This window comes from Eurosta solidaginis, chromosome 2, assembly GCF_040869045.1.
Source record: "Eurosta solidaginis isolate ZX-2024a chromosome 2, ASM4086904v1, whole genome shotgun sequence".
Classification (NCBI taxonomy): Eukaryota; Metazoa; Arthropoda; class Insecta; order Diptera; family Tephritidae; genus Eurosta; species Eurosta solidaginis.
In genome coordinates, this window is record NC_090320.1 from 151,144,796 (window position 1) to 151,169,908 (window position 25,113).

At 38.9% G+C, this 25,113-nt stretch overlaps 2 protein-coding genes across 3 annotated transcripts in view; both read left to right on the forward strand.

Moving 5' to 3' along the window:
- The window catches only part of LOC137240284 (uncharacterized), a 69,116-nt gene that overhangs the window by 30,613 nt on the left and 13,390 nt on the right, over window positions 1-25,113 (forward strand). The gene's annotated exons all lie outside the window — the stretch shown is intronic.
- Window positions 7,750-13,962, forward strand: LOC137240282 (uncharacterized). Of its 2 annotated transcripts, none has more exons than XR_010949675.1 (3): window positions 7,750-11,231; window positions 12,379-12,784; window positions 13,344-13,962. XR_010949675.1 is itself a non-coding variant. In XM_067766329.1 (3 exons), the coding sequence occupies exons 1-3, from the start codon at window positions 10,967-10,969 to the stop codon at window positions 12,505-12,507; spliced, it is 339 nt and encodes a 112-aa protein (XP_067622430.1). In that variant the 5' UTR covers window positions 7,750-10,966; the 3' UTR covers window positions 12,508-13,962. The 2 variants fall into 2 exon arrangements, 1 of the variants encoding a protein (XP_067622430.1); XM_067766329.1 differs by having other exon boundaries at window positions 7,750-10,983; window positions 11,039-11,231; window positions 12,379-13,962.

Here is a 25,113-nt window from a genome sequence, read left to right on the forward strand (position 1 = left end):
AATATTTATTCTAAAACGCATATCACGATACAATTTGCGAAGCAGAATAGTTTGTTCAACTAGTGCAAGCATAGATATGACAAATTCCGAACATAACTCAGAAAATGAGGACGGGATCGCACCGTAATCGACCAAGGGGATGCAATTTTCAAACTACAGGAACAAATACAGAATTTGTAATTTTCTCTTGCTGCTTCTGAGAAGGAGACCTCTCCTTGACACAAACACTTTCATTGACACAATTAGGTGCACTTGCCAGCACATCAAAGGCCACCGTCTCTCTTGCCGACATGAGCCACGCCAATAATTTTGCCGATCGCACAATACAATCAAACGCCTACGTCAGTTGTGCCGACGAAAGCTTCATACGCATGATAAATTCTACCGCCAACCTAGATGAAGTGTAAATCTCTACTCACACCAACGCCGCCTCCTTCGCCGAGTTACCAGTCTCTGCCAGTATTTACACAACCAACGCCAATGCTTGTCATTGTAGAACAGGTAGTTTTCCTTCATTTTACTTGCCCAACGTTAGTTCTGCCGAAGTAAACGCCCCTACAAACACCCCACATAATTTGCCAGTAAACAATCAAATAATGTGGACACCGTCATATAATCAACCGCCAATACGAAAATTGCAAGATATGCCAGAGTTTTCCGCCGCCGCAGAAGAGTGGCCAATGTTCTCGGTTGCATTTAAAGATACTTCAAGCGCATTTGGCTACTCAAATTTCGAAAATTTACAACGCCCCCAAAAATGTCTGGAAGGAGACGCCCGTAATAGGGTAGACTCTTTATTGATTCACCATTTGAACGTTAACGCAATCATGTCAACGCTCCAGTTTCACTTTGGCTGCCATAAGTTGCAATTTTTAGTTCCAATGAGAAGAGGGAGGACAACACAACCATTTGTCATGTGCATATCGAAGAAAATGATATGTGTAAGCTACAAAAACAAATATCTGATTTCCTTATGTTAGAGAATTTCCATACAAATGCTTTGCCTGAAATAAAATCTGCTAGTGATGGTAAGGCCGAAAAAATACTTGAAGAAACAACCAAGTTAATTGATGGTAGGTATAAGACCGGAATTTTATGGAAAGATGATGACGTGCCGCTTCCTGAAAATTACAATATGACGTTAGAACGTCTCCAAATAGTAGAAAGATAAATGGTGCTTGATGAAAGTTATGCTAAATTGTATAATGAAAAGATAAACGAATACGTAGATAAGGGCTAAGCTAGAAAACTGAGTTCAACTGAAGCCGGTCATGTGGATCAGCGAACATGGTATTTACCGCATTTCGCTGTGTACAACGTGAATAAAAGTAAGAAACCTAGACTCGTTTTCGATGCTGCTGCAAAAATAAATGGAGCTTCGCTAAATTCAGTTCTCATGAAAGGGTCCGATTCTTATCACCCAAAGGCCTTGCATTCTGATGCGATGTCCGAAATATAATTGTATTTTATTTATGCAAATTAAAATGACGAACCTTACTCAACGAGTTATAAATCCAGAAGAAGGTTTTATTTAACGAAAAAGGAAGTTATAAAGTAATATGTGATGACGTTTATAATGACATTGTAAGTTATGACAAATTACATGCATAGTGTTGTTAAGAGACAAAATGAATAATAATTCCAACACGCCCTCTCAATATGCAGGTAAACCAAGTCCGATCAGTTGTACCTGCAAGGCTTTGCAGAATTCCAATGGGTTTTCGTTGGTTTATTCACAAACTGTGCTAATATTGCGAGTTTATTAGATATGTCCGGCCTAGTAGCAATGGACAAATACATAAGAGCGCCAATCAATTCTCGATATGGGCAGTCCTTATCAACTTTTTCAGAATTCAAAATAAAATTCAAATTAAGTTCCGATGGTGTAGCAACGGGGTTACACTCACTCATGCCGTATTGCTTTAGAAGTTCTTTTATGTAAGCCGTTTGTTTCAAATTAATCGCACCAATCGTTTGTTATATTTCTAAGCCGAGACAATAGTTTGCTTTACCAACATCTTTCATGTCAAACTCGTTCAAGAGCTGTTGTTTAAATTTACGAATTATGATCTCTCCTTGAGACGCGATTAAGAGGTCATAACGTATCCATAAAATAAACACGGTTCACTTTGCGAAGCCTTAATTCCCATGCTTAAAAGCTTTGATTTTAGTTTTGTATACCACTGCCACCCAGCTTGCTTAAGACCATAAAGCGCTCTCTTGAGCAGGCAAGCGTTTCCACCATCTTGTAAATTCTGATTCCAAGGCATTTTGCCACTCATTGCGCTCAGTCCATGTAATGCACTGTGTATGCTCACTTCAGCTACACCATCAAAAACATCGTCATCAGAAGTCGCATGGTCGTCAGCAATTGCATGGTCATCAGCCAAACCGTCGTTATCAGCCTCGCCCTATGGACTAATCGACTATGCTGGTTCTGAATGTGCACGATAGCGGAATAATTTACGTGGGCGTTATCTCCTTCCAGTTCGAAGTAACTTTGGCGCTCCTGGTGCGCTTTTATTTTCTTTTGCGTTTTCTTTCGTTTCTGCAACGGCTTCACTTGATGCACTGTCATTCACTGGATGAGGAGAAAACTCTGCAATTTTACGACTGTTGTTATTGTATCTTGCACAACCGCTGGCGGTGGCAGCAAATCAATCGAACATGACTGTGAGGGAACGAGTTGTTGTTCATTATATCACGCGCGCATACAATTTTACGTGCGCCGGGCAACCACACTCGATAGCCTTTCCTATCCTTCGGATACCCTACAAATACTCCTTCAAATGATCTAGGTGCAAGCCTGCTTTTATTAGGTTCTTTATTAAGTATTATCACCTTAGATCCAAACACTCTCAAGTAATTCAAATTAGGCTTTGATTTGTTCAGGCATTCATAAGGCGTTTCGCCATGTAAACATCGTGAAGGGCACCTGTTTCGTATGTGACAAGCAGTCGTCACAGCTTCCGACCAAAAACTATGACCAAGACCGGATTGCTTCAAAAGGCACCTAGTCATATCTAACAACGTCCTATTCATCCGCTCTGCCACGCCATTTTGTTCGGGTGTGTGTGGAAGACTCAACCGACGTGCAATGCCCAAATCTGAAAGATACTTATCAAAATCATTATTGATAAACTCACGGCCATTATCCGATTGAAGGCACTTTATTTTGAACCCTGTTTGCCTCTCCATAAATTGCTGGTACATCTTAAACGCCTCAAAAATACCAGATTTCTATCGTATTCACGAAGGTTACAAAGTATTTGGCTCTACCAATGGACTCCTCTCGAAATGGTCTCACAACGTCCGAGTGCACTATCTTCAAAGGCTCTGAACAGGGCAATCAACCTTTATTGAAATTTAGCGCATACATTTTTCCGACCGCACACACGCCACAGTGTTTCAGCTGTTCGATTTCTTTACAACCTGATACAGGTATTAAACCATCATGAACCAAGCTTTATAAGTCACCCGAATTTAGATGGCCCAAACGATAGTGCCACTTCAACAGTTCGGAGCACTTCCTCTGGACAGCAGCACATTCACTGCTTTCTCGTACATAATAAAAATCGCCTTTTCGGTCTGCAACCACTGTTGTCTCTCCTCGTGCATTACACAAATACGCGCCTTTACAAAATATAACTCTGTGCACTCTATCAGTAATTTTTGCAACTGAAATTAAATTCGAACGTAGCTCTGGCACAAATAAGGTGTCTTTGAATTCAATATTTCGGTGACCGCCTGGTCCTGTCACTGATATATTCACAATGCCTTTGCCCTTAACGGCAGCACTTGCTTTATTTGCTAAGTTCAACTTTGCTTTTACGGATTTTTTCATTGAGTTAAAAATGTGCTCATCACCATATAGGTGTGCAGTACAGCCACTGTCCCATACCCATGCTCTCTTTACTCGCTTAGCGCTGTCAACCAATAACGTCCCTGCTTGTGTAGAATAGAACGCTGCATACGTCTTGTCAACGTTTTGTGTTAAATTCTTAGATTTGCGACCCTTTTCGTATTTCGCTAAGCACGCATTCATCTTGTGCCCTGTAGCACCACACTTAAAACATCTCAACTCTTTCTTGCTATTCGGAGAACTCTTATGATTGGAGCTGCGTGACTTTGCAGTAATTGCTATTACTCCTTCATCCAGCTTTTGTAGCATCAGCTGCTTAAGCAATGTTGCCTTTCGCGCCGGACCTTTTGACGCATATATCGACTCCAAGTTGAGCCAAACTTCTCGCGAAGTTTCACAACCACGTACCTACTTCAACTCTGATGGCTGTATAGTCAGAAACAAATGTGCTTTATCTTTCTTGTCAGCTTTTAACCACGTGGTTCGCGCTGCTGTATAACTCTCTGCCGGTATTAAATTTGTACCATTTACATATTCCCAAAGTTCGTTTTCACAAGTAACGCTTCCACTTGCATACTCCAAGTGTCGAAGTTTTCCTTGGATTGTAACTCGATTAGGGACGAACTCGGTGTAGAACTCACGGCCATCACTGTGGATACTTCGTTACACGTGTTGACAGGAATTGGCGTAATATTTTCTGATTTTTGCTCAAACTTTGTAAAATCGTCCATAACATAAACGATTATATAAAATACGTATTATTTTCGGGTCCTGTGTCCATAACCTGATGCGATGTCCGAAATATAATTGTATGTTATTTATGCAAAGTAAAAAAACGAACCTTACTCAACGAGTTATAAGTCCAGAAGAAGGTTTTATTTAACGAAAAAGGAAGTTATAAAGTAATATGTGATGACCTTTATAATGACATTGTAAGTTATGACAAGATTACATGCATAGTGTTGTTAAGAGACAAAATGAATAATAACTCCAACACATTCCATTCTTTTTAAATTTCGCGAAGGCAAGATTGCCGTTTGTGGAGATATTCGCGAAATGTTCCACCGCGTGAGTATACGCAAACCAGAACAAAATTCTCAGCGATTCCTTTGGCGAGAAGGTGATCATGCGAGACAGCCTGATGTGTACGTTATGGTTGCAATGATTTTCAGTTCCACTTGTTCTCCATGCTCGGCCCAGTACGTAAAAAACCTGAATGCGAGTAGATAAAGAAGAGTATCCGAGTGCTGTAGAAGCGATTGTTGATCGCCACTATGCAGACGACTATGTGGAAAGCTTTTCTAGTGTACACGAAGCTATACGCGTTAGAAAGCAGGTAATTGACATTCACCAAAAAGCTGGGTTCGAACTTCGAGGTTTTGTGTCGAACTCAACCGAACTTCTGCGAGCAATTTACAAAAAGTCGATGCCGGAGGAATATACTAATACTACGAAATATATGTGTAGTGGTGAATCCATTTGCGAGAAAGTGCTAAGCAAGCACTGGGATGCAAATCGCCATGCATTCACTTTTAAACTAATGTTTTCAAGAATACCAAAGCAAGTTTTGGACGGTATTCGGCGTCCGAATAAAGCGGAACTGTTGGGCATTACAATGTCTACCTTTGATCAGTATGGGTTTTTATCTAACATAATATTAGTACCAAAAATTTTGCTGCAAAAGTTATGGCAGTTACAGATTGACTGGCATGAACCCATACCGAATGAAATTAACGAGACCTAGTATCATTGGTTCAGGTCCCCCACCGCGCTAACAGCATTTAATATACCCAGATGTTATCATTTAAATTTCGGGATCCCTCAACTGATATCCTGCTGTATTTATTTGTCGATGCGAGCGAGCTCGCTTACGCAGCCGTTTTATACTGGCGCATATGTCACTCAAACCAAGTACGAGTTAGTTTTGTTGTTGGGAAATCCCGTTGCAGCCCACTGAAGCCGTTATCGATCCGACGTTTGGAACTTGAGTCTGCAGTTCTTGGAACGCGAATCAAAGACGTTATTTTAAGCAGTCACACCGTAAAGCCACGAAAAATAATGTTCTGGTCAGATTCAAAGACCGTAATCCAATGGATTCGTTCTGATGCGCGACGTTATAAGCAATTTGTGTCCAATAGAATATCTGAAATTCTTCAGTCGTCGGAAGTCCTACAATAGAGGTGGGTTCCAGGATCTCAAAACCCAGCTGATGATGCACCCGACCGCAGAAGGAAGTTAGGCTTTCATCAAACTCTAGGTGGATTCTCGGACCCTCGTTCCTCGTGTGCCCGGAAAAAAATTGGCCCGTTATGCCAGAAGAAGTGTCGATTATTTCAGAAGAAGAAGAGAAACGGACAAAGCAGCTCTTCACCATCCAAGACGATGCAGACGTAATACCATTTATTAAGTATTCCAATTATTACAAATTTTTGAGAGTTATGACCTGTGTAAGGTTTGCAATTTCCAAGTTCAAGGCATATTTACGGAATAATACAACTACGCGAGAAGATTGGAAAATCAATGCATACAAGTTAAAAATAGGCGTAGTATATGCTAGTTCGGTTCGTGCAGGAAGCAGCATTTTCTGAGGATATTGTTTTACTCGGAAATAACAAGATCCTGCCAAAGAATAGTTCACTTTTTGATCTAACGCCGGTGATAGATGACGAAGAAGTACTGCGACTGGGTGGCCGAATCGACAATGCTGAATCACTTCCAATGTATACAAGACGGCCAATTATAATGCCAAAATATCATGCGATGGCACGGTTAATTACTCGCCAGTATCATGGGATGTTCTATCATCAAAATCAAGAAGCCATCATTTGCGCTATTAGAAGCAAATACTGGATATAAGAAACCTCCTACGGTCAGCACAACATGAATGCCAGCTTTGTAAAAACAAGTCAGCAGCTCCAAATCTGCCATTAAAGGGAGAAATCCCCATAGATCAACTTACGCCCTATGTTAGACCATTTTAGTACACTGGCCTAGACTACTTTGGGCCCATTATGGTATCTATAGGCCTCCGGCGTGAAAAAGATGGGTTGCACTAATTGCGTGCTTGGCAGTGCGGACTATACACTTGGAAATAGCACGAGATCTATCTTCTGACGCCGTAATTTTATGTCTAAAAAATTTTGTGAATCGACGTACAGTGTACGTATACGCAGCGACAGTGGTTCAAACTTCGTTGGGAAAGTAAAATTGAATGGGTTTGCGTTGAAAAGGGATTGGGAGCAGAGTGCAGTCGGCGCGGAATTTAGTGGATATTTTACTCACTGGCTAATCCATCGGCTGGAGGGGCCTGGGAGCGTATGGTCCGCAGTGTAAAGAGAGTTTTATCATTTACATTAAAGGAAGTAGCGCCACAAATAGAAACATCTATTTTGTCACATCCTGCAAACCAATTTGCAGAAAGCCAACAGGGGAAAGGTCCGTACATACATTGGTCCAATATCCAGCAATGTTTTGGATATTACATTGAGCTCCGAACATGATATATCAAGGTATGATTGGATGGTTCTTGATAGACCATCCTTCTTCGACCATGCGTATATTAGCTTCAGCATCCCCCTAAAGAAGGTAGAGAAGGGAGGAACCTTTACAAACCCTAGATCAACGAACTGGAGTAAATTCCAGGAACAGGTAGAAACAAAACTGGGACAACCAATAGAGGTTGCCAATGTGGAGGAACTGGAGGAGTCTAATGAATTCCTACCAGGGACGCTTATGACTGCGTATAGCAAAGCTTGCCCTCTAAGAAGATTCAGAGAAAAAGCAAAGCCGCCATGGTGGCTCAATGAGCTGAGTCTTCTAAGAAGGTAGGTAAAAGAAATGTTTAAGATAGCAAAGACCGCGGAAAGCGAAGCGCACGGGGACGAGTACAGAGATCTACTGAGGATCTACTAGCGTGAAATTTCCAGGGCGAAGATAATCTCATGGAAAAGTTTCTGTATGGACATAGAGTGCGCCAGCGAAAACGCCAGGTTGAGAAAAGTCCTAGCAAGGGGAAACATAGTCCAAGGACTAATAAAAAAGAGAACGGGGAATGGTCACGTAATAGTGAGGAATCCCTAGAGGTGCTTCTCGATACACATTTCCCATCGGGTGATGGTTTGGAAAAGCCAGTAGAGAGTACTTACACTTCCAACACGGAGCGGGTAATGCCGGGCTTGGTGAACGATACCAAGATCGAATGGGCCGTGAAGACGTTTAGATCGCCGGGCCCAGATGGTATATTTCCGGCCATGCTACAAGTTTAAAGTACAGCGGTCGTGGAATGGCTTAAAATAATATTCGCTGGGTGCATAAGACTGAATCATGTACCGCACTCTTGGAGAATCACTCGTGTAGCCTTCCTACCAAAGGCGGGGAAGATCGGTCACGTGCATCCCAAAGACTATATACCCATTAGTTTAACATAATTTCTGCTCAAAACCTTTGAGAGGCTGATAGATGTGTACATAAAGTCCAACGTGGATGAAAAGCTGCTCTCCACAACACAACGTCCGTACAGCACAGGCAAGTCGGTAGACACCGCATTGCATAGGGTGGTAATAAGCATAGAGAAATCACTGGAATATAAGGAGTCATCTTAGACATTGCCGGGCCTTTCAATAATGTTTCTAAATGGGCGACTATGGATGGTCTTAACCACATTAAAGTACGTCCAGCCTTAACCATATGGATCGGCTGCATGTTTAATTGGGGACTGTACGAGGCCACGAAATCAATGAACAGGGGCACGCCGCAGGGAGGGGTGCTGTCACCTCTGCTGTGGACGCTGGTCATCAACCAACTGCTCAGGCGATCCGATGAGGGACCCGTAAAACTTACGGCTTACGCAGATGACGCTGCAATTGTCATAAGTGGAAAGTGCCTTCCAACGATTAGCTCTTTGATGGATGGGGCGCTCCGGGATATTCATACCTGGGCATCAAATGTCGGGTTGAAAGACAAAGCCGATAAGACGGATATGATCTTGTTTACAAAGAGGTACAAGGTCCCAAATTGGATCAGGCCTAAGTTAGGAGGGATGGACCTACAGGACCTACAAAATATCTAGGAATCATTCTAGACAGTAAGTTGTCATGGAAGCTCAACGTATAGGAGAGGGTGAAGAAGACTTCAACGGCACTTTATGCATGTAAAAGAATGCTGGGGTGTACGTGGGGCTTATCGCCCTCTCTTTCTCATTGGGCTTTTACAGCGATTGCAAGCCCTATTCTATACTATGGGGTTCTTGTTTGGTGGAAATCCACACAACAAAAACAACCTACCTCAAAAATTAGAGGGGGAATGCAGACTATCAGTGCTTAGCATTACTGGAGCCCTGAAAACAACCCCGACGGCTGCATTGTATGCCATTCTGCACATTCCACCTGTACACCTGGTAGTGAAGAACATAGCGTTACCAACTGTAACCAGGCCGGTTCCTCGGGGCAGCTTGAGGGTTCTCAAATGTCGGACGAGGCGATACATATGTACACAGATGGTTCCAAATGAGTGGAAGGAGTAGGGTCTGCGGTACACTGTGCTGATCCGGATATAAACAGATCCTTTAGGCTGCCGGATTACTGTAGCGTTTTCCAAGCGGAAATAGTAGCCGTAACCAAAACAGTAGAAACCCTGGAAGAGAATAGCCTAAGCTGCAATCGTGTTAACTTTTATATTGACAGTCAAGCAGCAATTAAGGCAAAAAATCTCGCATAGCACAGCATCTAAATGCGTGTTAGAGTGTAAGCAGTCCTTGGAGATAATCGTGACAGGGAGAAGCATACATCTATATTGAGTCCCAGGGCATATGGGAATAGATGGGAATGAAAAAACGGATGAAGTAGCTAAAAAGGGCGCATCCCTTGCTCCGTAGACGTCCAGATTAGACTGGGCGAGATCAAGCGAAGGCGAGAGGTGCACATGATCGACGAAGCAGGAAAGGCGTCGGTTCGAGCGCGGTTCTGTAAAGTGTCGATTATTATGTGTAGGTCTTACAACCTTAGACTGACAAAGTTGCTTCTATCATTAAAAAGAGAGGACTGTAGACTCAGGACGAGTATTCTGACTGGACACTGCCTTCTGGCGTCACATGCTTTAAATTAGGCTTGGTCAGTGATAGCAGATGTAGGAAGTGCGGGCTGGAGGAGGAAACGATAGAGCACGTTCTGTGCTCTTGCCAAGCTAAGACTCCAGCTATTAGGGGTTATACGGCTGTCAGATCTAGAAGCAGCAAGTGGCTTAAGTCCTAGGAAGCTTCTAGTATTTGCCAAGAGGACGGAGTTATTTTATAACATAGGTCCTGGTTTGTGATAGGGTTTTTCAGTTTGGTCGTTAAAACAAACTTCTGGTAACACTACGGACTTATTCAGTCTATGTGAGGTCCTCATGGACCGGCCAGTTCAACCTAACTTAGGCCAAAGGAAGATAACGATAAGACTCCGACTTTCTCGGAGGTTCCAAAGGGAGATAACACTAAGAATACGCCCACACAGCCACCGATTTTGATTGCCCGATGCCGGTCGTAATCGTCCGATAAAAATATACACATGTATTTAGATGAGGGTGTGTACATTTCAACCGATCACCAAATTGTGTCAGCCGTTGTCGTTTTTCACTGCCGATAAATTCGCGCATGTTCAATTTCATCGTCCGATAAATTGCGTGCATTTACTGTGAAAAATGTATTATTTGTGCGATGGACTGGAAAATTGATTAATTGCGTGCCAAGCAGGCGCCCTTTATGGGATGAGCACATAAAAGCATTCACGCAAGCGTATTTTTGGGAAAAAGTAAAATGTAAGAAAAAAAGCTGCCGGCCGATAATCGGTTCAATTTTAACACCAGCCCGGCCGATTTCATCAGCTGATTGCAATTTTTCGGTTTATCGGTGGCTGTGTAAGCGTACTCTAACGGCCCTATTCTGTGCATTTGACAAATTGTCAATAAGTTGACAAATAATCAAGACTTTTATCAACTTGATAAATTTTGTTATTCTGTGCGTAAGTTGACAACTCTAAAAAGCTCTTATGCGTATGCTTTTCCCCACACAGTGGTGAACTAAGTATTGTAAACACAAAACAGCTGTTTAGCGCGAACAATTGTTAAATGGAGTCTGCAGAAACGTAAGTATTTTATTATTTTTCATTATATTTTGGTTATATTGTATTTCTTTTATAGAAAATCAAAGTGCGATCGTGCTACGCGCGAACAATTGGAACACTACGTGTTTTTTTATAGCGCTAACCCTGAAATGGGGTCAGGAAAAAATAACCCCAGGTCACCGCAACAAATGCGCTCTCTATGGGCTCAACTGGCAGAGGAGCTAAACGCCTTAAGAGGACCAACACGTTTTGCAGAAAAATGGAAGGAAGTAAGTTGTAAATATAAATAAATAAGTTAATATCGATCAAAAATTTTCAATGTTTGTATCAAAAGACGCGTCTTGACCGCAGAATTAATAATACGAGAGCGGAAATTAAAAAATATATTTGTGTGAAGAGATATTTACAAGCATACATAAAAAGTATGGCTAATTTTAATTCGTTCAAAAGATATTATCGAAAAACCGAAAAAAGACCCGCGGGCACCTCCGAAACCGGGGATGGAATCCCTATTATTTTTGCGCAGAACACCTTTCTGCGTTGGCGGCCTTCGGCCGCGCTTATAAAAAATGGTAATAGTCTAGTTGCGGGGTTGACTGCTAATACGCGTCAAAAAATATCGAGAGAAGTGTCAAAAGACGCGTATTAATCTCGAGAACAATAATCCGAAGGCGGAAAAGAAAAATTTTATCTCTGTCCGGAGATATTTGCAGTTGAATTTGGCGATTTTCATGTGGTTGTTATTGTGTTTGTACCCACAAAAAAAATTGTGCATCACCGTGGCGGTAGCCACGGTTATACCACACATCCGGCCTTGGCATGGCGTAGGCCAGGGTTATTTTTTAGGTAATTGTCTAGTTGCGGGGTTGACTGCTAATACGCGTCAAAAAATATCGATAGAAGTGTAAAAAGAGGCGCATTAATCTCGAGAACAATAATCCGAAGGCGGGAAAGAAAATTGTATCTCTGTCCGGAGATATTTGCAGTTGAATTTGCCGATTTTCATGTGGTTGTTATTGTGTTTGTACCCACAAAAAAAATTGTGCATCACCGTGGCTACCGCCACACATCCGGACTTGGCATGGCGTAGGCCAGGGTTTGCGCGTCTTTTGACACTTCTCTAGCTATTTTTTGACGCGTATTAGCAGTCAACCCCTCAACTAGACTTTTACCAAAGTATGGATTATACCCCGGTTTTAGACCGACCTTTTCTAATTTTTGGGTTTTTTGGCAATAACTTATATGTATAATATATATGTATAATATTTTCACTTTCCACTTTCGGATTATTGATACTGGAGTCAAGGCGCGTCTTTTGGTACCAACATCATTTTTGATCAATAATAAGCATTGAACCGTCCTGTAAAATGTAACCAAATTAGTTAATGGCTTTGCGTATAATTTTTTTAAATACAGACGCTTGGAGTATGGAAGAGCCAGTTACGTACACGTGCACGACGTATAAAAATGAGCCAAAGGGTTACTGGTGGTGGTCCACAATGCAAATCACTTAATGAGTTCGAAGATCGCGCTTTGGCTTATTAGCGGTTGATGGTGCCGGTTTAGGAAGTAGTGGACTGAACTCGCCACCACAAGAACTACCAGCAAGAACATCGTCCATATTCCAGAGTCCGTCACCAGCTGAGAGTGATACACAATCTCCAAGCCGTATCCTTGCGATGAGTCCTTTGAATTGGCCAACGGTTTTGCTGCAGCAAACCATGCATCAGACTTATTTGTATCATCGCCGGAGACTAATACTGAATCAGCAAGTTTCGAACCATCGATGCCTGGTATGACACCTCTTGAGGCAGAGACTGAAGTAAGTAATTCATATATGTTAGGGTGGGGCAAAAATATGGTTTTCCTTTTCTTGGATAGGTTTATACATACATATATTTTCTCGAAATTGAACGCTCCACAAAATTTGTTTTAGAGCGTTATACTTTCTGCAATTTTTGAGTAGAAATTTGTTGAATGACGTGCCATACGAAAACTGACACTCAAAATTCTGTACGAAAACTAACATTTTCGACTTGTGTCTGACGAAAACTAGCAATTTCATTTTTTTGTCAGACGAAAACTAACACTTTTAGGTAGTTAGTTTTCTTCAGACATAAAATGAAATTATTGGTTTTGTCAGACACAAAATTTCTTTTGTTAGTTTTCGTATGGCACGTCGATATAATGATGTTCATAGAAGTAAAGGAAAAACTGCTATGGGATTTTTGTCCCGTTAATATTAAAAACTGATATTGGATCAGTATGCATACTTCCTTTTCCGTATACCAATAAAATAACGAAAATAATTTTTTTGGCCTCCCTATATATAAATATGTACACAGATCGGACACTTTTAAATTGAAATTTTTTCCTTCAAGAATGCTGGAGTTTTGAATGGAAGCTCAGTCCGTATGTCTCGAACGGAACAGAACGAGGCAAACTTATAAGTACTCTAATGAGCAATATAAGCAAACGGAATAGTTTTGAAGAACGACGGGAAAGAAGAGAAGAGGAACAGCGTCAGGAGCATCGTGAAACGATTCAAGCTATCACAACTTTAACGAACTGCTTGACTGAACTAGTCAAAGTTTTAAAACCAAATTAAACTTAAGAATAGAGAAGTTTTACGGACTAATAATTTTCTTTAATTATAATTTAACCAAAGACTGAATTCCTTATAAAAATATGCTAGTTACTATAATAATAGTCCGTAAAACTTCTCTATATACATGTTAGAGTCATGGACTGCTAATAATATTTTATTTTATTATACAAATTGCTAGTAATAACTAGTTATTTTTCGTTTATTTTATTTTAATTGGAAAACAAATTTGAATTGGAAAATAAAAGTTATGCATATATAACAAATACCCATATTTTAGTGCCTTTACAGTATTGTTTTACCAACGACTTTTATTTTCCAATCAAAATTAAAAAATTGAAATCATAAAAAAATAGTATGGTAAAATAATGTAAACTAAAATTAAATGAAATGAAATAAACAAGAAAAACTGTAATATGAAATAAAATAATAAAAATAAAATAATAAAAATAATAAATAAAAATTGTAATCAAATAAGATAGAATAATAAAAAATTAAATAAAATAATAAAAATTGTAATCAAATAAGATAGTATAATAAAAAATGAAAAAAAAAAATAATAAAGATTGTAATCAAATAAGATAGAATAATGAAAAATGAAATAAAATAAGAAAAATTGTAATCAAATAAGATAGTATAATAAAAAATTAAATAAAATAAGAAAGATTGTAATCAAATAAGATAGTATAATAAAAAATGAAATAAAATAATAAAAATTGTACAAAATAATATAAAATAAATGAGAATTATAACAAAATAAATTTAATATTTTAAAATAAATTAAATAATATATAAAAAACTCAAATAGCATAAAATAAAATGAATTAAACGAAAAAAATAAAACATAATAAAAAGTTACTAAAGTCAAACTTTATATTCTACATTATTTCACTAAGCTACATATATAACTTTATTTTTATTTTTAAATTTTTAGTTTGTCTGTGAGAGCTATTGAAATGAATTATTTCTGTTGTTACATTTATGTAAGTGTTTTCTTTTGTTTTTATAAATAAAATTTAATATAAAATACATACATATTTATGTACATATAAAAATCTTGTGTGTGTCTATATGATTAGGACTACGGATTGTGATAGGGGTAGATATATGAATGAAGATAGAAAAAGGTTAAGATAAAAAAGAGAAGGACGATATGAGAAGGTAAAAGCGAACAAAAAGGTTATGATCCGTAAGAACAAAAAAATCTCGACCCTCAACAAAATATTGAAACTGTTTAATTGCTTCGTAAATAGCTAAAAGTTCTTTGTCGAAAGTGGAATACTTTATTTGGGCTGGGTTCAGTTTTTTGCTGAAAAATGACATAGGCTGCCATTGGTTATTAACATATTGCTGTAAAACACCCCCTAATGATGTGTTTGAAGCATCAGTGCTAATAGAAACTGGGGCGTCTGCTTTTGGAAATGCCAATAATGTTGCTTTTGACAATGATAACTTTGCAGATTTGAATGCACTTACACACTCTTGGGACCATTTAAACTCCTTACCTTTTGTACTTAGCTTCTGTAAATTTGTAATGTATATAAGGGAGACAAAATTTTTGCAAGATTTCGAATGAAACGATGATAGGAATTAATCCTACCTAAACACCTTTGTAGCTTGATTGATGTAGGAGCTGGAAACTCTGTAATAGCTTGAACTTTTTCTTTAGTAGGTCTAATACCATTAACGGAATTCTTGCACTCCAAAAATACACATAGAAGCCTTAACCCTGATGCCATATTCAACTAATCGCTTAAAAAGACTACGAAGATGTGACTTGTGTTCCTCATAAGCTGAAGATCAAAATATCACCAAAGAGGATAAATACAATAAGAGCCGTCACTCGTTATTTTGTGGCGAGTATCTCGCTGTAAATTGAAAAAATTGATGCCGAATGTTTTCTGAAAGGGATATTTCTAATTGTCTCGCATTTATCCATGCCGTGTAGGCCCCTTGTGCAACTGTGATTTTTGGAAAGAGAATTAAATAAATTAATTAAATACAGTCGAAAAATAAACAGAAATACCCCACGAAAATGTATAGACGACATTTATAAACATCTCGCCCAAAAAAAAGTAGCGACTACCTCTCAGTATACATCGAGCAAATGCTAAAAAAATAACGAGTGACGGCTCGACGGAGGATAAATAATCCTCTTTGATATCATCAAGATAAACTAGGCATGCTTAACCAACCAACCGATATCATTTCGTTACGATAATTAACGTTAATAAACGAAACAAAGTCATTTCACGTTAATTTGACGTTCTTAACGTTAATAAACGAAACGAAATGACTTTGTTCGTTTATTAACGTTGATTATCGTAACGAAATTGTAATGTACCTTAACTTTGGTACAAATTACTTTTGTTAAATAAAATAGAACGATTGAGAAGGCACGTGTTTTATTATAGTTCGTGTCTAGAACAATCTTTAATAATATGTATATTCAAGTGTGTACAATAATAAAGCAGGGATGCACCTTAACGTTAAGCTAATCGTTTATCAAAAAATTTCCACCGTTTCCGTTGAAACACTTCGAAATATTATCGATAAAGAAATTATCAAAATAAATTGTATCTCGTTTTTAACCGAAACGAAAAGCTTTCGTTAACGTTAAAAACGTTAACAAAAACGTGATACTTTATGTTTGAATTGTGCTGGCAATGCTACAGCCATGGTGAAGCTGTAAGGTGGCAACAACGAGCGCACATACACACACAAACTCTATGTAATTTGTTTGTGTAATTCGTTGGTGGTAATGTCAAAAATACTCTGAGAAATGTTCGTACTGTCAAAATTCAAGAGAAAAGTTGCAATCAGCTTGGCTAATGCTTTCAGCTTTAATGACTCCGCCATCAATCAGCTTTGCCAGCATAGTTTGAAATTAATAATCAACATAAACGATTTGATTTCGTTTTGATATGGCAGAAAACGAAACGAAATCATTTCGTTAATTTGACGATCTTAACGTTAATAAACGAAACGAAATGAGTTTGTTTCGTTTATTAACGTTGATTATCGTAACGAAATGATATCGTTTCGTTGGTTAAGCATGCCTGTAATAAAGTGGTTGTGCAGTAATATGTATATATAGGAATGTGTATTGTGAATCGATTGTATGTGTGTTCCTGACATCCCTCCTTTTCAGAGGTACCTTGCGGGTGTCTTAATTACACATCCAGAGCGAATGCGTGGTGGATGATTGAGGCTAGCTGCATCCTGTGGTGTAGCGGGCGTGGAAAGTTCAGCTTCACGAGGCACGTCATCTGGCGAACACTGTTGTGTTGTGGTTTCTGTAGGTGGCTGTGTTGGACTCGAAAAACTTTGGTTTTTTGGTTCAACAGTAGGACGATCTGTGGACGAGTTAGGATCAACGTCGAGGGATGAAGTGGCTGGCTTAAGATGCCATGTGTTTCTTCTGTATATGGCGCCATCCTTGGTTTGTACTCTGTACGAGCGGTGTCCTTCTGGTCTCACTATATAAGCTGGAACCCAGTTATTATGGCTTTGTCTAAGCAGTACTTTCTCTTGCATTGTGTATTCTCTACTCTGTTTTTTTTATTTCTATCTGCTGTTTCTTTCTCACCTTTCTTGAGTTTTGTTAGTTTTTTGCTTACGTTTTTTATTATTTTTGGATTGAGTAGCTTTCCATTGGTAGGTAATAGCGTTCTGGTTCTTCCGTTCATTAACCGTTGAACTGGAGACCCTAGGTCCATGCGTGGAGTATTCCGATGATGTAGCAACGCTAGCTGTATGTACGTGTTGTCTTCGAGGCACTTTTTCATCTGGTTTTTTGCCTCTTGTACATAGCGTTCGGCTATACCATTTGAACGTGGAAAATGAGGGCTCGAAATTCTATGTTCAAAGTTCCATTCTTTCTGAAAAGCCCTGAAATCGCTGCCATCAAATTGTTTACCACCATCTGATAAGAGTACTTCCGGGATGCCGAAGGTAGCAAACCATGTCTTAAATTCTTTAATGACGTTGAAGCTGGTGATATTGTTTAGTTTTTTAAAGTCAAAGTATCCTGAGAAGCTATCTGCAATGAGGACGTAATCCTTTCCTCTTAAGTGGAATATGTCCGAAGCGACAATACTCCATGGCCGTTTCGGTGCTGCTTGTAAACTTATTTGTTCCATCTGATTATCTTTTTGTATTTTGCTGCATGCACTGCAAGTTTTTATGTACTCAGTTAAATCTTTGGTCATTGTTGGCCAGAATACATTGTCACGGGCCAGTTTTAGCGTCCCTTGTAGTCCTTTATTACTAAGATGGCAATGTTTCATTACTAATGGCACCATTGAGTTTGGAACCAATACTCTGTGATCTTTAAAAATTATGTCCTCGTAAACGCAGAGAGCCTCTCTGTAGTACCAATATTTTTTGAGATTTACCGGCACTTTATTGATGGTCTCTGGCCATCCTTTTAATATGGTTGACTTTAAATCATTAAGTTCTTTACTTTTTAATGTATCTGCTTTAAGTTCGTCTTTTCGTGTTTTCGTGAATGATAAAATAGCACATATTTGTAAATTTTCTGTATTTAAATCTTCACTATCTAAGTTTTCGCAGTCTCTACTCAGTAAATCTGCTACATACAATTCCGTACCTTTTTTATAAGTGACTTTTGGATTATAAGGCAGGAATTGATACATGATTCTTTGCAATCTCGGTGGTGCATCTGTAATTGGCTTTTTAAATATTGCCTCAAGAGGCTTATGGTCAGATTCGATCGTTAAATCTTTGCAACCCCAAATGTACATGTGAAATTTTTTACATTGAACTAGAATGGCGTTTGCTTCTTTTTCTAATTGGCTATAGCCCTGTTCAGTTTTTGTGAACGATTTCGCACAGTATACCACATGCATAACTACTGGCATCTACTGACAGCAAAATTGGCGCTTTAGTGTCATAATACCCTAGTACTGGTGGATTCTTCAACAGATTTTTTAATTTATTGAATGCTTCATTGTGTTGCGTATCCCACACCCACTCAACATCTTTTCGCAATAATTGTCTTAGTGGTTGGGTGATATCTGCCAAATTTTTTATAAATTTCGACACGTATGTTACCATACCCAAGAATCTTTGCAACTCTTTCACGTTTTCCGGTTGCTTAATTTTCGTTATAATTTCAATTTTTTCGGGATCTGGTTTTACCCCTTCAGCGGAGACTATATGTCCCAGAAGCTTTACTTCTTGTGTATTAAAAACGCATTTTTCTTTATTAAGTTTAAGGCCTGCTTTTCTGAATTTGTCAAGTACCTCTTGAGTGATCCTCTCTAGTTCTAGTTTGCTGGTGGCATGCAAGAGAACATCATCCATAGACACCTCCGCGTTCTTTACGTCCGCTAGCAACGAACTCATTACTTGTTGGAAAACTTCCGGAGCCGATGCTAAGCCAAATGGCATTCTTAAGCAAGAGTATCTTCCGAATGGGGTCCTGAATGTCAGATATTCTGAAGTACGTGGTGTTACTTGCAGTTGCCAAAAGCCTTTTTTACAATCGAGTAACGTGAACCACTTAGAGCCGTGGATACGGGCTGTTATTTCTTCTAACGTAGTAAGTGGATAATAACGTCTTTTGAGATTTTTATTTATCTCCGATGAATCTAAACAGAGTCTAATCTTATTATTTTTTTTTACTACGACCATGGGTGACACAGCCGGTGTCGGCTTGGTTATGGGTTTAATTATTTTTTGCGCTACCATACTATCAAGCTCATCTTTAACCTGCTGTCTAATAGTATGCGGGATTTTTCGCGCAGGGCATATGCTTAGTTTCGGATTTTCTATTAAGTCTATGTCGTATTTGTATTGCTTAAGGCAACCAATTCCTTCAAACAAGTTTTCATCAAGAGTTAAAGTTTCAATACGCTTCCCTAATTTCAATTTCTCACATGTTGACTTACCAAGCACTGCTGTAACATCCGCTTTGAGGACTAAGTATTTTATGGGTACCTCTTGTTTTTTAATAAGCGTGTCTATGACCACTTCACCCAGTACGGGGATTTTATGGTTTGAAAACGATGTTAATTGCTTTGTTGGCGATGGACTGATGTGAACGTCTATTTTCTTTATTATTTCGTAGTTTAACATGTTGCACTGGCTACCTGTGTCAAGCTTAAACTTTACCATTACGTTTTTGGCCAGCGTAGCTTTTTCATACCAGTCTTCGACGTCCACATTGTCTAAATCCGCACCTACCGTAGACACTAAAAACTGTAATCGTTGCTTTCTCGGTCTTGGACCAGTTCGTTGGCCGTTTTGCTTTTGCAACATTTGGTAAGGTGGCCTTTTCTTTTGCATTTTTGGCAAACCTTTTTAAAGGCCGAACAGTTACAGCAACCGTGCGTGGTATCACACCTATTGCAGTGAAAGGGTTCCTCGTTTTTGTTAGTTTCTTTGATGTCTCTTTTATTTTGCTTTTTGTTCCACGTAACGGCGTCAACTGTGGCCGCTTGCTTCATTGTTGTTACCTGCATCTTAACTTGCTCTGCAGAGTGACATATATCTATTGCTTTTTCCAGGGTTAATTTGCTTTCCGCTAGTAGTTTTTCTCTTGTTGTATCATTTGTTATACCCACTACTATTCTGTCGCGAATTTAAGTGTCTTCTAACGTCCCGTAGCCACAATTTTTAATTTTGCTTCTTAGATCTGTAACGAATTCATCAAATGTTTGACACTCCTTTTGTACGATGGTGTTGAATACATATCTTTCGTACGTTTCGTTGATTTGGGGTGTAAAATATTCTGTAAATCGCATTTTGGCTATGCTGACGCTTTTTTATCACTTTCTGTTAAATTAAAAGTATTGTAAATTACTGCTGCGTCATTTCCTACCGACGAAATGAATACTGCGACTTGCACTTCTGGTTTCTTAGTATCCAGTTCTGTCGCGATCGCGTACCACTCGAATTGTTGAAGCCACAATTTCCACTCGTTTGTCACATTTTGGTAATTGTTGATGAAAAAACTTTTTGGTGGTCTAATATTGTGATCCGATTTTTCGCTATTAGTTGCTGATTCTGGCATTTTTTCGCTTTAATTCAGGTTTCGGCACCATGTAATGTACCTTAACTTTGGTACAAATTACTTTTGTTAAATAAAATAGAACAATTGAGAAGGCACATGTTTTATTATAGTTCGTGTCTAGAACAATCTTTAATAATATGTATATTCAAGTGTGTACAATAATAAAGTGATTGTGCAGTAATATGTATATATAGGAATGTGTATTGTGAATCGATTGTATGTGTTTTCCTGAACCTATGATAGGTGTGTTCCTGACAGAAATGATATCGGTTCGTTAGTTAAGCATGCCTGAGATAAACATACATAAAGCCAAAACCTCTAACTACTTGGTGCATAAAGCGTTGGAATGTTTGCGCCGAATTTCGCAGACCAAAAGGCATAGTCGGAAATTCGAACAAGCCGAAGGGGGTTATGATTTCTGTTTTATGAATGGCCTCTTCTGCTATAGGAATGTGATGATAAGCACGACAAATATCTATCTTTGAGAAAATTAGACACCCTTCAAGAAAATTTGAAATGTCTTGAATATGGGGAATAAGATATCTGTCTGGAGTTGTTATTGCATTTACTTTCCTATAGTCGCCACAAGGTCTCCAGTCATCGATACCTTTAGGCGCCATGTGCAGAGGTGACGAGCATGGTGATGAAGACGGACGACAGATTCCTTTCTGACACATAAAATCGAACTCTTCTTTAGCAATCTTAAGCTGACTCTTTGTTGTGATACGATGGACAACATTGTGTTTAACAGGGAGATTGAAATCGATTTCATTGAGAAGAGCTGGAAAAACTTTCAATATATCACCCCAGTTAGACACAATGTTAAAAAATTTTGGCGTAGGAAATTGTTTCTTTGAAAGGACTCCTGAAACCTTTATATTAGTTTTTCGATCAATAAGATTTTGGGATTTGATGTATATTACAAGACCATATTTGCTTAAGAAATCAGCACCAATGATTGGCTCTGTGATTTCAGCAATGTAAAATAAATGTGGAAAATTACGACGTAAATTCAAAGTTAATGTAAATAGTTTTGATCCAGAAACATCTATTTTTTGTCTTTCGCTGCGGAAAGAACTTGTGTTGGTACCTTCGAAACTTTGGAATAAAATGATTTCGGAATGGCGCTAATGTCTACACCAGAATCAACTAAAAATGTTAACCTAGTATTTTGGTCAAAACAAATAAGCGACTAGAAGGAAAAATGCTACTGTTCGTCGCTTTTACAGTAGTATCTACTGGTTTTTTGAGTAACTACAGGGTTGGATCCATCCAACTCAAAAAAAAGTTATGAATTTTTAAAAAAACACCGTTTTTGTTTTCAAAATGCTATGACTTTCAAAAATTGACCGTTTGGGATCTTTTTTTTTAATTTGTTTTTAAATGTACTTTTCGGAAAAAATACAAAAAAATTTTTTAAGTTTTTTCTTAATTTTTCAGTTTTTCGAAATTTTTCGAATTTTGCCATTTGACAAAAAAATGACAGCGAAAGCGAGTCATTTTAATCGTAGATTACCATAATACATAAAGAAAAGAATACTTAAAAATCATTTTCTTACATTTTTTTGTTATATAAATAAAATTGATAAAAAAAATTTTATTTTTGTAAATATTTTTTTTTCAATTAAATAAAAACAAAATTTAAAAAAAAATCGACCCACTCCGGGATTAGTGGGGATGATTGCAGAATTGATTGAAGTTTTTTATGAGAAAAAAAAACTGAAAAATTAAAAAAAAACTTTAAAAATTTGTTTATATTTTTTCCGAAAACTACATTTAAAAACAAATTTAAAAAAAAGATCACAAACGGTCAATTTTTGAAAAAGTTATAGCATTTTGAAAACAAGAACGTTGTTTTCTTAAAAATTCATAACTTTTTTTGAGCTGGATGAAAAAATTTGAAAAACTTCTGAAAAACATCTTTCGTAAGCTAGAAAAAGAAGAAAAACTTTCAGCCAATTCTAAAGGGGTCGGGTTCAAAATTGGTCGAAATGGGATGGAATACCCTATATATACCTATTAATCACTTACAATTTGTAAATTTTACATAAGGTTAGGAACATATGATGATGGATTCACGACGAAAGATGCTTGCGGATGTAAATAAATTATTATACTTGCAGTTGATTAAAACTTGAAACATTCATTTGTTGAAGATGCGGAGTTCACAATCGTGGATCAGCTATGAATTGCTCGTCCAATCACCAGACTTTATTTCTTTAAAATGTCATGTAATTAGCGTAGTACATTCATATGTATATTGACCATAAAACATATGTTCGTCACAATTAGATCGTATGTATTATGTGAAGCAACTAACTTTTGGCAACTATTTTTTTTGATACAGAATTATCCATAGGTTTGGTTAGCTGCTATACAAATAGGTTTTTTGAATTTGTATCCGTTGGCGTAAATGCAGAAAACGATTAGTTGTTGATGCAGAAAATAAGGTCGTTTCTCCGCTGGAACTGCTTAGGAATATTCTTTTTATCGGGGTCACCAAAATATTGGAATAGTCACCAATTTTATTAATTGTTTTAAAAATATTTATTTAACTGAACTTTTTAAGTTGAGAAAATCTTGTAGAATAATATTCGTTTTACAAATTTTTATTAACATATTTTCTAACGCCTATTTGGTCTCTTTTTATATATTTCAAATAACAATAAATTAACAAAGTTTTACCAAACAAAGTGAGTAAAGCCCGTTACACCGAGCATCAGCCCCTGCCACCGTATTCTTCCCACCTCTTTTCCGGCAGCAATGGTGTAGGTCAGGGAAACAGACTCTTAGTCCCTACCTCCCTTTGCACAGTCTGCCAGCACAGAATATATATGTTTGCGACATCCGCCCAATGCAGCTCCTGCCATGGACGGTGCCACTTTCCTAGATGTTCTGGTCTCCGCGACGGCAACCACTCGACGGGTTTCATTGCGCCATGTTGCCAGGCCGCATACCCAAATACACCGGGTACCCCAATACTTACCCAAGGACGTCCAGTCCCAGGGCCGCAACAGCAGTCGCGTCGTGGCCTTCCACAACCCAGGCGTAGTCACCCGTCACTTACTCCCAGAGTGATGACTGCACTTCAGAATTCTGCAGTTAAACTGTAATGGATTAACTGGGAAGATCACGGAGATAGTCGATTTTATGAAGCGGCATATCATCCACATTGCTGCGATTCAAGAGACTAAACTCACAGCAAGATCTGCACTGCAGACCTGTTCTGCATATAATGTCCACAGAAAAGATCGCGAGAGCGGACATGGAGGCGGCCTCGCCTTTATCATACACCACTCTGTGCAATATCATATATTTGATCCCCACTTTGACCGCAAGGACAGTGTCTTAGAACGTCAAGGCTTATCTGTCCGGTCAGGTGATGCAAACCTAGAAATCATCAACATCCTGCCACCTGTTGCCCCAGTGGATACCACCCTAATATCAGCGCCTTACTCACTGGCAACAATCGCATTATCTTAGGCGATTTCAATGCCCATAGCGATCTATGGCATTCAAATTTGCGGGTGGACAGTAGTGGTGAGATGTTGGCGGATCAAACAGAAGAAACGACGTTCTGCACAATAAACGGAGACGCCCCCACACGTATGGTAGGAAGCTGTCACAGTTCGCCGGATATTTCAATCGTGAGCGCAGAACTTGTAAACTGCGTCAACTGGCAGCCGATGGTAACATTGGCATCCGACCACCTGCCTATACTTATTTCGCTCGAGAGTTCCGCCGACTTCATCGTCACAGAAAAACGCACGTTCATAAACTTTAAAAAAGGAAAGTGGGACGAATACAAATCCTTTACAGACGACCGCGTTGTTGCCCTCCCTATCCCGACTGATGCCCGCCAAGGGGAACATGCTTTCCGCAAGGTCATTGAATCCGCCTCGGCTCATTTCATTCCCGCCGGTAGAATTCGGCCCCACTTTCCGGCGGAGGCCGCAAGTTTAGCGAGAGAACGTGACCTTATAAGACAGCTCGATCCCGGCGACCTCAAATAAGGGATATAAACCAACGCATCAGATTGATTGTGGATGAACACAAGCGGGCGAAATGGGAGGAGCACCTAAGCGGTTGTAACCTCTCTGCCGGTGTAGGTAAACTTTGGTCCACAGTAAAGTCCCTATCGAATCCGTCTAAGCACAATGACAAAGTTTCCATCGCCTTTGGCTATAAAGTGCTGCCGGATACGAAAAAATGCGCGAGCGCTTTCTGCCGACAATATATAATGCATTCTACGGTCGACAAAGATAGACGGAGGGCCAACAGACACGCACATATACATAAATTCAGCGCGTCACCAATTACCATCACCGCCAAAGAGGTTGAAAATGCCATCGGTCATGCTAAACCATCCAAAGCAGTGGGCCCAGACGACATAGCCATGCCGATGCTTAAAAGCCTAGGGAAAGAGAGTTTCAAATATTTAGCGCATGTCTTCAACCTGTCTCTTTCCACCTTTGTCATACCCGAAAAATGGAAAATGGCCAAGGTG